This window comes from Gavialis gangeticus, unplaced genomic scaffold (assembly GCF_001723915.1).
Source record: "Gavialis gangeticus isolate Ggan-Ray unplaced genomic scaffold, GavGan_comp1, whole genome shotgun sequence".
Classification (NCBI taxonomy): domain Eukaryota; kingdom Metazoa; phylum Chordata; order Crocodylia; family Gavialidae; genus Gavialis; species Gavialis gangeticus.
Window position 1 is genome coordinate 49,128,174 of NW_017729031.1, and position 12,009 is coordinate 49,140,182.

The 12,009-nt window shown below is 42.6% G+C and overlaps 1 protein-coding gene across 1 annotated transcript in view; it reads right to left on the bottom strand.

Moving 5' to 3' along the window:
- Window positions 1–12,009, bottom strand: part of TTC21B (tetratricopeptide repeat domain 21B) — a 111,755-nt gene that overhangs the window by 30,358 nt on the left and 69,388 nt on the right. The window contains exons 18-20 of the mRNA XM_019522733.1: window positions 6,820–6,958; window positions 3,695–3,801; window positions 552–740 (exon numbers count right to left, since the gene is read on the bottom strand). Coding sequence (XP_019378278.1) covers window positions 552–740; window positions 3,695–3,801; window positions 6,820–6,958 — 435 coding nt within the window. The remainder of the gene's footprint in view (window positions 1–551; window positions 741–3,694; window positions 3,802–6,819; window positions 6,959–12,009) is intronic.

A 12,009-nucleotide genomic window follows, 5' to 3' on the forward strand; every position in this document is an offset into this window, starting at 1 on the left:
AGGGGGTATGGAGAGGGAAGAAAGGTAAAGGCTTCAATATTTATCAGGGCTTGCAACAGTAATTCAAGTCACTTCACTTGAACTAACCTAGATTCAAGTGAAAGCAGCCACTCAGGGAAACAATGCATTAAGCTACCAAGTGGCTGGATTGATGATGAGAAATTGATGAGCTGAATTAACTAGAACTACACCCTGCAGCTGCTCCACTATTTCAATACTAGTTCAAGCATGAGATGCACTCGAACCTCAATACCATACTCATCAAAATGGCCAACTAACATTAATTTAAAGCATCATTTAACTTGATATAGAAAAACGTACATGTGGCCAGAAGTTGGTTTACAGGCAACACTTGAAGTATCCCCTCTCTCATACTGCTGTAAAGACAAGCCCAGCCCAGCCACAAGCATAAAAAAAATCCAATGTGAAACAGCAATAAAAACGGTACACACACGCATTTTACTTTGTAATTAACAAGTAAATGTTTTGGGTTAGATAGCAAGGCATGTACAACGAAAGGCAACATAACAGTTATTTATAATAGGAGTGACCTTGTTATCTGTTTCACAATGAACAAGAGCTTCTTTGTAAAATTTAATTGCTTTCTCATAGTTTCGTTGGGCTGTAGAAAGTTTTGCAATCTCTGCACAAATTTCAGCTGCCAGCTGCTTCTGTGTAGGAACTGCATCCACTTGCTCTATCTGAACTCGTTTGAGTACTCTGGCTTGTATCTCCCGAGCCTCGTGAGAGTTAAAATAAAAAAATAAAGGAAAAGAGATGGGAGAAAATTAGCATGCTATACACTTCCTATAAAATCAAGATAATAAAAATACATTTTGTTAATGTAATTAAGCAAAAACACAAAAAAATACACAAGAGATGCTGCAGTCAGAACATCTTGAAGATGCTTGCCAGATTGGGAGGGGTACTTCACATAAAGTTCTTATTGCTAAAGAAGATGCAGTTTGGGTTATTCCTCTCTTTTTAAACACCTAAGAATTAACCTATTTCCACACAGAAAATGGTAAAAGCCTTTGTCCTTTCCCAAGATAACTCCCTCTGGCATTTTATACACAGTTTCATAAATACCTTAAAATAATTTTATTGTATGTACTAGCCCCCCCACAGTGTAACATCTACAAATCATAGTGTTAGTGTCACCCTGCTCTACCTTCTGTCTGATTTCAGACTAACTGGTTGAGAGCAGCATGAACTTTTATAAAAAACCACTTACCTAGTCAGGTGCTACCCAGTTCATCTCAATCCCTGTCCTACTTTCCTGATCTACATACCAAGAAAAGAATGTTGAATACAGAACCATACTGGTTTCTTGAAAAATCCATTTCTCCACCAGAGTGAAGTGAAATTCTTTATAAATGGATCTATGTGATCCAGCTAGGTTTCTTTTTTTTTTTTTTTTCTTTTTTTTTAAATCTAACAAGAAGCCAAGTGTGAAAGCAGGTATGTTTAAAATGACAACTTTTGTAGCCTACCAGACCTGGCATCCCCTAGAAGTGCTGCAAAACCTTATTTGGGCAGGTATTTAGCAATCAAAGTTAAGTCAAGGCCTTGTTTGGGGAGCTTTGTTGTTAATACACTTGAAGACATATTACTTACAGGGTATATAAGCTTCCCAGAGCTATTATTGGTAAAGAGTGGCAGACAATTTTGAATGTAGTAATAACCAGTGTCACTGATCTGCAAATGCTTTCTTTGTTCCACGCATTTCCACCTAAATTGTTCAAGATCTGGCCACCTGTAAAACCAGGTGGAACCTGGAGCACTCTAAAAGCCACAATGAAGTGATGACAATTAGCTCAAACTTGGGGGAGAAGGGCCAGGGGATCCTACATAAGAAAAAATGGCTCCTGCAGACACTTAATCCCTACAAACTCCACATTTTACTAGAAGCAGCAGCACATTACAGATGCTGCAGAGCCAGGTCAAAGTATAGATCGGGCACTTCAGTGGAGCTTTTTGGTGCTTTTATTGAACAGCAGATTCAATCAATGTTTTCATTCAAATTCAAAATGTTTTCATTACATACTGACAAGCAGCCCTTCAGGAAGACCACAAAAATGCAATCCCACTCCTTTCTCTGTAAGACTGACATAAATCAACAGAACTACAAAAAGGTTCATTATTTTTCTACATGAGATTTTTAACTCTGGCAGAAACGCAAAAACTGAACTCCCATGTAACATGACTAAACAACAAATCTAGAAGTTCTTCCTACTATATCAAAGATACCTGAGAACAGAAATACTATAAGTGGAACAAATGAAAGTAGAACATACAGGCTATGCCCATATGAGCAGGAGTATACATTTGCAACAACACAAATAGTAGCAGCACAGATTTGTGGTGAAGTGCATGGCCCTGCTCATGTGGTTTGCAGTGAGACGCATTGTCCCGCAGCTCCATGTGCCGTAGAGGGGTTGCCAGGGGCACAAAGTGCCTCAACCAGCTGGGGAGCAGCACAAGGAGACAGGGGAGCAGGCAGCTCAGGGCTGCCTACTTTCCCATCTCCAAGTGCTACTCTCCAGCTGGCTGGGGCACAGGGTGCCTCAGTGTGGGGTTTTGCAGCCCACGGAGATGGGGGAGCAGGCAGCCTAGGGGTGCCTTCTCCCCGTCTCTGCATTTGTCCCAGCACACAGCACTTTGGTGTGCTTTGCACTGTTTTTTTTCTTAAGGGTTTTTTGCCCCAGCACTGCAAATTAGCAGCATGGGATACGGTTTAACGAGCAAGGTGTGCACCTTGTGGCACCACAAACCACATATGCCTGCATATCTGTTCCAGCCATATGGTTTGTGTATGGTGGAGTAAGTCCTGCGAGCCCAACACTCTCCTTCAAATGAGAAGGACAAATGAGCAGATAAATAATTTTTGGACAAGATGGGGGTTCCAGCTGCATACCACCTCTGCTGTGCCAGCCTGTTGCTTTAGCTCACGGGTGGGCAAAATGCGGCCCAGAGCCTGGATGTGGCCCGCCAAGCCATTCTATCTGGCCTGCAGGGCTCCTAAAAAATTTAGAAAATTAATATTTATCTGCCCCTGGCTGCCTGTCATGTGGAACTCAATGGCTTGCCAAAACTCAGTAAGTGGCCCTCCACCTGAAATAATTGCCCGCCCCTGCTTTAGCTGCTACAGCTGCGATTTCGCTCCTGCTTCAGTCTCCATTACAGAACTCTCTGTAAGCCCCATTCTAGGTGATAATCCAGCTCACGGTTTCTTAACTGTTAATGCTGCCTTTAACAACAAAATGTACTACGGCCTTTTGTACACAGCAAAGTGCAAGGCACTGCCATCAGAAGCGCCTCACACTGCTCTGCAAATGTGCAGAAGCCCTGAACTAGAGGCAAATGCCTGTGTAAACCAGCAGTCTCTCTACTCATTCAATTTTCAACTGCTCTACTGAAATGATCTCAGATTTTCTGATGTGATGTTAAGTAGGACTTGGACTTTACATCCCAAATTCATATAACCCAACAAACAAACAAACAAACAAACAAACAAAGTTACCTAATAAATCTAACAAAGTAATTTACATTTAACCACTACTGAGCCCTTAATAACCCATGTTCTGGGCAATCTCGCTTTAGGTTTATTTTCTATTTCTTAAATACATTTCAGCCATTCTTATTTCTACAGAATACTAGGGAAAAATTAGGAATTCAGTTCTTTTAGTTTTACCTGTTGTAATGAAACAATAGCTTCATTAGTCTTCTCCATTTTGCTGTAGATTTTTGCTAGGAGAACATGGTAACGGCAATCTTCTATTAGAGAAGATAATTCATTTACTGTAAGAGTAGTATGAAACAGAAACATGATTATAGTTGGAACTGTCTGCATTGGCTGGTTTGAGAACATCTTGTGGGCAAGTCATAACAAAAGAATGAAGTTGTGTACATCTTCCAGGCAAAAGTCTAAGAAAAGTAGATTGAATATCTGTATTTCAACAGAAAGGAGTTGTGTAGCAGCTCAAGTTTGAAAGGTTAGGACAGTATTTTGTTCCTATCCAGTCCAAACAGTACAACAAATAAAACAATTAAACTTTGGAGAAGGTTAAAAGTTAATCCAGCAAGAATTTGAAAACCGGTAAACAAACAAACAAACAAACAAGAATAAATGAGCAGTCTTTGTAGGTCTTTCCTCAAAAACAAAAAATTATATTTCCAACGAATGAGACAGACAAAGGTATTTGTGGCATGCTTTCTATGAAGTACAAATTAAGTGTGTAAAACTGCTTCTACTGACATCAATGGCCACAGACATAAGTGCAGCTCCTCACTGCAACTGAAAACACTTTGCAGGAAGTGTTCTGGAGTTACAGTGATCCCCTGGACCAAACAGAAGTTCACTGTTGGTTCCAGGAGGGAGGGGAACCTAGGTGCTGGCTTCAAGTCTGCAGCCGGTTTCCCCTAGCAACAGCCCCTGACCCCTCCAAGCTGGCACTGTTTTCAGAATGGGAGAGGTGGGGAAAGAGTGAAGAGGGAGCTTGATCTAGGGGTTCCCCAACCAACGCTGGAGGATGGGATGGATGTACTGGAGCTCCTGCAAGGTAGGAAGACTCCAATACACCCTCCAACAGGGGCTAAAAAACCTCCAGATCCAACTCCCTCCACTCCCTTTCCCCCCACCCATTCTCAAAGCAGCACCAAGCTGGGAGGCAGGCAGACAAGTTACAGAAGATGCTATGTTTTGAAACATCTTCATGTGAACCGTCATGCAATGACGGTTCAGATTTTCACCCAACTAGCCACTTGTGAAGCATTCTGCAGCCGTGCACTTGTGTTTGATCACAGCTATAGACCACTGTGTGGGGCCAGATCCAACAGAAACTGCCTTGTAGGTTTCAGTGGGAGCAGGGAGATCTTGGAGATCATGATGTGCCCTAAGTACTTGTTAATCTTCAAGAACTTCCTTGCTTTGACAGGACTCTCATGCAGACAGTAAAGGAAGTATAACTTTGGTTATTTTAACATGTTTCAGGGACTAGTAAAAAAGCTGGAAGTTAAGCTTCACTTAGTGGTTGTGTCAAACCTTTAAAGAAACAGCTTTGAGGAATATAAACTATTTGCTATAATGTTTATCTGTTTACAAACTGACAGAGAATGGCAGCTTTAAAACACAGTAGAGGTAGACTGTATTCACTCAAACAGGATTATTACTTTTAAATCAAAATATAGAGCTGTGTGTTAAAGACAGGGATCACGGATATCGAGACAGGGATCATGACAGCCACATCTGGCCTTTGGGTTGCAGGGCTGAGTCCATGTGCTGGCTCTTACCCTATGGGCTTGACTGGCCATGTGCATTGCACATAGCACAGAAGGCCACCATGGAGCATCTCCTCCATGCTGTGCCTGACAGACCTGGAGCCAGTTGGCAGGGCACCACATGTAGTGTGCACACCAGGCTACATGCAACATGTGGCTGGGCCAGCTGTGCACATCATGTACAGCATGCACCAGCCCTGGGATTCACTGTGCACATGGCTCTGGGGGCCAGCACAAACTACAATCGATTTGCACATGGCACAGAGGGGTCTGCATGCAACACCCTGACCCAACCCCCTTGGGCTGCCTGCACGCCATGGGCATTGTATGCCCTGTGCTGGTCCAAGGGCCTAGCCCATTCCACAGCTGCTCCATAAGGGGCCAGTCCCAGTCTGGCCTGCTGACCAGCTCAGGGATGCTCATCCAGCCTGTGATATAGATGACCCTGATAGATATATATCAAAATGCACTTTTAAAATACTTAAAATACAATGTGCAACACTCAATAAGCAGGTCATCTTGAAGGACATATTGTGTAGAAAATATTTTAACAGAGCTGGAAGAAATTTATTATGAAATCTAGCCTTCCTCTTAGCCAATTTAGGATTACTCCATACAATACTTTTTGTGGGGGTTTCATTTTTATTTTGATGAACAATATATAGTGTACAGTTATAAGTTATGCTTAACTGTTCCACATCTCTCTCAATGGGTTTGTAGATCCCTCATTTAAGGATTCATAAGAGACAAGAAAATGTTAAGAACTACAAGAGAGAAATAAGCTTGGCTTGTGCTTTTTTGCCTCTTAAAATAATGAGGTAAGAAAGCTTAAGGATGTGCAAGCCAAACTGATTCTTGGGGTAGTGAAGCTCTCACTAACTCAAAAGTCAGATAATACATAAACTAACAAAGAGAACAGATTCCAACATAGTACAGACCATGGGTAAGTCTTTTCCTGATTGTTTTTTCATTAAATCTGGAGACTTAATATAGGTTGGAAAACTGGTTAATTAGTACAACAGTGACATTAAAAAGTTGAAAGCATGAAAACAAGTTGAGAAAAGATATTTAATCAGACTTTAAAACTCAGTTTGTTTTTCTATAAATTCAATGGTCAATTAATATTTTAAATGAAATAATTTTTTGTTAAGGGGTGCATAATAAAAATATCCTCCTAATGGTTTTCTAACCAGGAAAAAGTCCAAAGTTCACTGTTAAATGCTCTTTCTTAGACAAAAGCACTGAATGTTAACGAAACACTTTTCAGGTCCTCTCTGCACATGTTGAATAAAGACGACAAAGTTCAAACAATTATATTGCTTAGTTAAAATCCCAAATTTAGAAATTCTTTGTAAGGTACCTTTAAATAAAAGTTAACTTTAATTTTATATCCTACTGCATCTTGTTCGTTATACAGTGCCTACGCTAATGGTTAAAATGTCAAATATAATGCCTATGCTACACTTGTTTATTTGTAACTATCACACAAACACAAAGAATAATTTCTGTTTTGTTGTAAATCAAGTAACTAATACATACCTGGTTCATGCTCTAAAGCTTGCTGAAGTACTTTTTCTGCCTTTTCATATTGCCTCAATTTCATCAAGAGCTCAGCCAGATCATAGCACAGGAAATTCTGCTGACCACTTTTCAATGCAGCTTCATAATAACCAATTGCCTGAAACCCACAAGTATTTAATTCATTGAAGCTATGGCAAAACATTTTTTTTTTAAAACTAAGTCTCCTACTTAATCTTTTAAAATCACAAATAAAAAGTTACAAAAAAAAAAATCAAAATTCCTTTGATTTAAAAAATTTCTCTTGTGTGTTCTGCCTAGCATGTCCTTGGTATGTGAAAGATCAGAGCTGGGGGCACACAGACCCTTGGACTCATCTCTACCGCATGACAGCAAGAGAGGTGCCCACTGGGGGCCCATGGCCTATGTGTTGGCTGTATGTTAACACATGGCCCATGGGCCTTCAGTTGGATCTCTCAGTTCTAAGCCATGCATAAGACAATGATTGTAGTTTGGTTCTGGAACTTTTTAGGGAAAGTAAGCTTAAATCTAGACCCTCAAAAGAAAAGAGTTCTTACCTGAATTCTGTCCCTGCACATAAATGAAATACCAGAATTCCATAACTGCAATACTCTTCACATTGCTATCATGGGGACCACAGATCTAGTTGCTGTCTCAAGCCCCATCTGCATGTTACACTAAAGACACAATTGACTAGTTAATTATACCTTAAGTTGTGACCCAGCTACACATTCAACCAATTAATAGCATGATAAAACAAGAAATAAACTACACAGTTATTCTACAAAAAGCACGTAATGATTTTGTGGCTAGTTCTCATCAAGCTATAAATTGAACATGTGGTCAGGTGCTCTCCCGTGGCTGGAAGCCCCATCAACTGAAGGTCTCTAAGGCACAGGGTTGCATCACTTGCTGCCAGCCCTGCAGCTGAGGAAGCTTGCCACAGTGGCAGAGTTCTCCCTGCTGTCCCCCCTGCAAGCTTCTTTAGCTCTGGGGCTCACAGTGGGGAAAGAGGTGCCCCCCCCCACTTCATCAGGTGTGGGCCTCACTGCAGGGGCAGGAGGGAAAATGCTTCTACCATTGCCAGCCTTGTAAACTGCAGGGCTTGGAGCCATAGAAGCTGGTGCAGGGGGATCCCAGGCTCCCTCTGCATTGGCACTAAAGTGCAATGGGAACTAATGCACGATCACATGTGCATGGCAGGAGGCATAATTGTGGGATCACACATTAGATTCCACTGCCCCTTTACCTGCATGTGTAGAGGGGCACCTACAGCTGTTTGTAACAGTGACTTGCCTTCAGCTGTTTCTCATACCTAATGGCTTTTAACTCCTCTAGAGCAGTGCTTCCCAACCTTTTCCAGCCCAAAGCACTTATATTAATAAAATTTTTCTGCGACACACCTGTTAAGGCATTCCCCATCCTCACACCTATTGTAGCTAATTGTAGCTCACTGCCATGGCAAAATTCGCAGCACATCTGTTCATTTCTGATGGTACACTTTTGTGCCGTAACACACTGGTTGGAAAACACTGCTCTAGAGTCCTGAAGCAATCTGGCTTGAAAGGAGGATGGGGACCTATCCCAGATCAGATAACTTTACTTTGCAAACAAAACTTGATGTTTCATTATTTGAAGCTGAAAAGACAGTCATGAATCAGTCTTACCCCTAGAGCAAGCTCATTTCTTTAGGTCTTTGTTATTAGGTACATTTCTTAGACTGGTTGATTTGGTTTTTTTATGAACTAGAAATGACTAATGAGTAGGGCAGGGTGGAATCACTCAATACCCTTTAGAAAAACTGGTATCTTTTCCTGCATTTTCAGTAAAAGGAAATAAAGTTGCTGGTACCTGCCACAGAGTTCTTAATAACTAGTGACACTATTCTAGCAAGAACATAAGAATACGTCAAATAATTTTTAAAGCAAGGGCTGTGTCTTTGGTGCAGGATGCATGCTGCAGGGGTAGCTCCTGCATGGACTGCACTGGTGGCACACAGCCACCTTCCCTGTCATGTGGCCCTCTAACCCATCACATAGGCAGTGCCAGTGGCACAAGAACCCCTGGATTCTTCCCTGCTGTGCAACAACTAGAAAGGTGTCTGCTAGGACCTATGGGTTGCATGTTAACCATATGTTAACACATTATGGAAAATTAGGGTTGGAAAGGATCTCAGGAGGTGATCTAGTCCAACCCCTTGCTCAAAGCAGGTCCAACTCCAACTACATAATTCCAGCCAGGGCTTTGTCAAGCCAGGCCCTAAAAGCCTCCACAGATGGAGATTCCATCACCTCTCTAGGTAATCTGTTCCAGTGCTTCACCACCCTCCTAGTAAGAAAGTTTTCCCTAACATCCAACATAACCTCCCTCAGTGCAACTTGAGACAGTCTCCTCTTGTTCTGTGATCTGTCACCACTGAGAACAGTCTAGCTCAGCAGTTCCCAATCTGTGGTATAGGTACCACCAATGGTACGGAGACAACCTGTCAGTGGTACGCATTAAGAGATTTATTATAATTACTTTATATGAAAAAGTTTGGTGGTGGTACTTAAGGCTGTATCATTTTCAATTGGTGGTGTGCAATCTGTCAGAGTTTGGGAACTGCTGCTCCATCCTCTTTGGAGCCACCCTTCAAGTAGTTGAAGACTGCTATCAAATCCCCTCTGTCTTCTCTTCTCCAAACTAAGTAAACCCAGTTCCCTCAGCTTCTCTTCATAAGTCATATGCATCAGCCCCAAAACCATTTTTGTTGCTCATCAATGGACTCTCTCCAACTTGTCCACATCCTTTCTAAAGTGGGGGGCCCAAAACTGCACACAGTACTCCAGATGTGGCCTCACCAGTGCAGAAGAATGGAATAATTACTTCCCTTGATATTCTGGCAACGCTCCTACTAATGCAGCCCAGTATGCTGTAAACCAGCTTGGCAACAAGGGCATATTGCTGACACGGGTGCTGGGGGGCAGGGGGGACGATTCTGCAGAGCTGCTGCTTAGCCAGTCAGCTCCTAGGCTGTAGTGGTGCATGCGATTGTTCCATCCTAAGTGCAGGACTTTGTACTTATCCTTGTTGAACCTCTTGAGATTTCTTTTGGCCCAATCCTTCAATTTGTCTAGGTCACCCTGAATTCTAGCCCTACCCTCCAGTGTATCTACTATAACCGCCAGCTTGGTGTCACCCATGAACTTGCTAAGCATGCAGTCCATCCCATCTTCCAGATAGTTAATGAAGATATTGAACAAAACTGGCCCCAGGACTAACCCCTGGGGCACTCCACTTGATTCTGGCTGCCAGCTAGACACTGACCCATTGATTACTACCTGTTGAGCTCATCACTCCAGCTGGCTTTCTATCCACCTTACAGTCCATTCATCCAACCCATACTTCCTCAGCTTGCTTGCAAGAAGGCTGTGGGAGATAGTATCAAAAGCCTTGCTAAAGTCAAGGTACATCACATCCACTGCTTTCCCTCATATCCACAGAGCCAGTTATCTCATCATAGAAGGCAATCAGGTTGGTCAGGCATGACTTGCCCTTAGTGAATCCATGCTGACTGTTCCTAATCACCTGCTCCAAGTGCTTAGCAATGGATTCCATGAGGACCTGCTCCATGGTTTTTCCAGGGACTGAGGTGAGGCTGACTGGCCTGTAGCTCCCTGGATCCTCTTCCTTCCTTTTCTTAAAGACGGGTACTATATTTGCCCTTTTTCCAGTCATTTGGGACTCCCTCGATTGCCATGAGTTTTCAAAGATAATGGCCAGTGGCTCTGCAATCACATCAGCCAGCTTCCTCAACATCTTCAGATGCATTTCGTCTGGCTCCATGAACCTGTACATCTCCAGCTTTTCTAAATAGCCTCTAATCTGTTCTTTCACCACAGAAGGCTGCTGATCTCCTTCCCACACTGTGCTGCCTGGTGCAGTAGTCTTAGAGAGGACCTTACCTGTCAAGACCAAGGTAAAAAAAGCATTGAGTACTTCAGGCCTCATCATCTGTCACTAAGCTGGCTCCCCCCATTCAGTAAGGGACCCACACTTTCCCTGACCTTCCTCTTGTTGCTAACATACTCGTAGAAAACCTTGTTACCCTTCATGTCCCTTGCTGGCTGCAACTCCAATTGCACTTTGGCCTTCCTGATTTCATCCCTTCATGCCCAAGCAATATTCTTATACTTCTCCCAAGTTTTGCGTCCAAGCTTCCACTGACCAACATATGTGGTTTGTCAGTTAGGCATAATTTAAAACAGGGCTGCCCAAGACAAACGAGTCAGGCCTCTGAAGCTCATATCCCTAGTTTAAAGCAAGGCCCTCCCTGATCCAGCTAAACAGCAGGGCAAAAGTTCAAGTTATCCATTGGGAGATAGATATACCATAGCAGGCACATCTAGATGTGCACATTACTGCATAATAATTTAGGTTACTGCACATGTAAACTATGGCAATTTATGCTGACTTGGGCATAAATTTGATACCTACATCAGGGAGGTATCAAATTTATGCCTAATTAGTTACTGTGCAGTAATGCACATGTAGACGCCTTACTGCGCAAGAACACTGTGTGGACTGCCTTGGGACTAAACCACACACAGCATTACTGTGCTTTCACAGCTGCATGTGTAAATGCTGGCCTAAAAACCTTTACTGCACAGTAACTTAGCAGTAAGTTACCATTCAGTAAATGCATGTTTAGACGCACCCACTGATCTCCAACATGACTACTTGCAAATAGGCTCTGAGATGCCAACCCAAGTTGATCATGAGTGCCATTAGTGCCAAGGACAACTCTACAGACAGATACAGTAACAGGCTCTGACACTGAGTCCATTAGTAATTCTAATATTTCTGTGTTCCTCAGTGGGTTGATTGCTTTTTTCTCATCTCTACTAGCAGTGCTCTCTCCATTTTCCTCTTTCTTCCCCACTCTTTGTATTCTAATAACTGTTTTCTATTTAGAAGCCCTGCATCCTGCAGTCCCCTCATAGACACAAATGCTTATGCATCTACAATTTACTTAATCTACAAGATACCAGTCTGTCCTGCCTGTCAAGATATCTACGGTCATTTTCAGCGCTGAAGTTGGCAGCTGCCAAGGAGTCAGGATTCATAGATTCATAGATTAAAGGTCGGAAGGGACCTAGTAGATCTTCTAGCCCGACCCCCCGCCAGGGCGGGAGAACAACAGAAAACCCC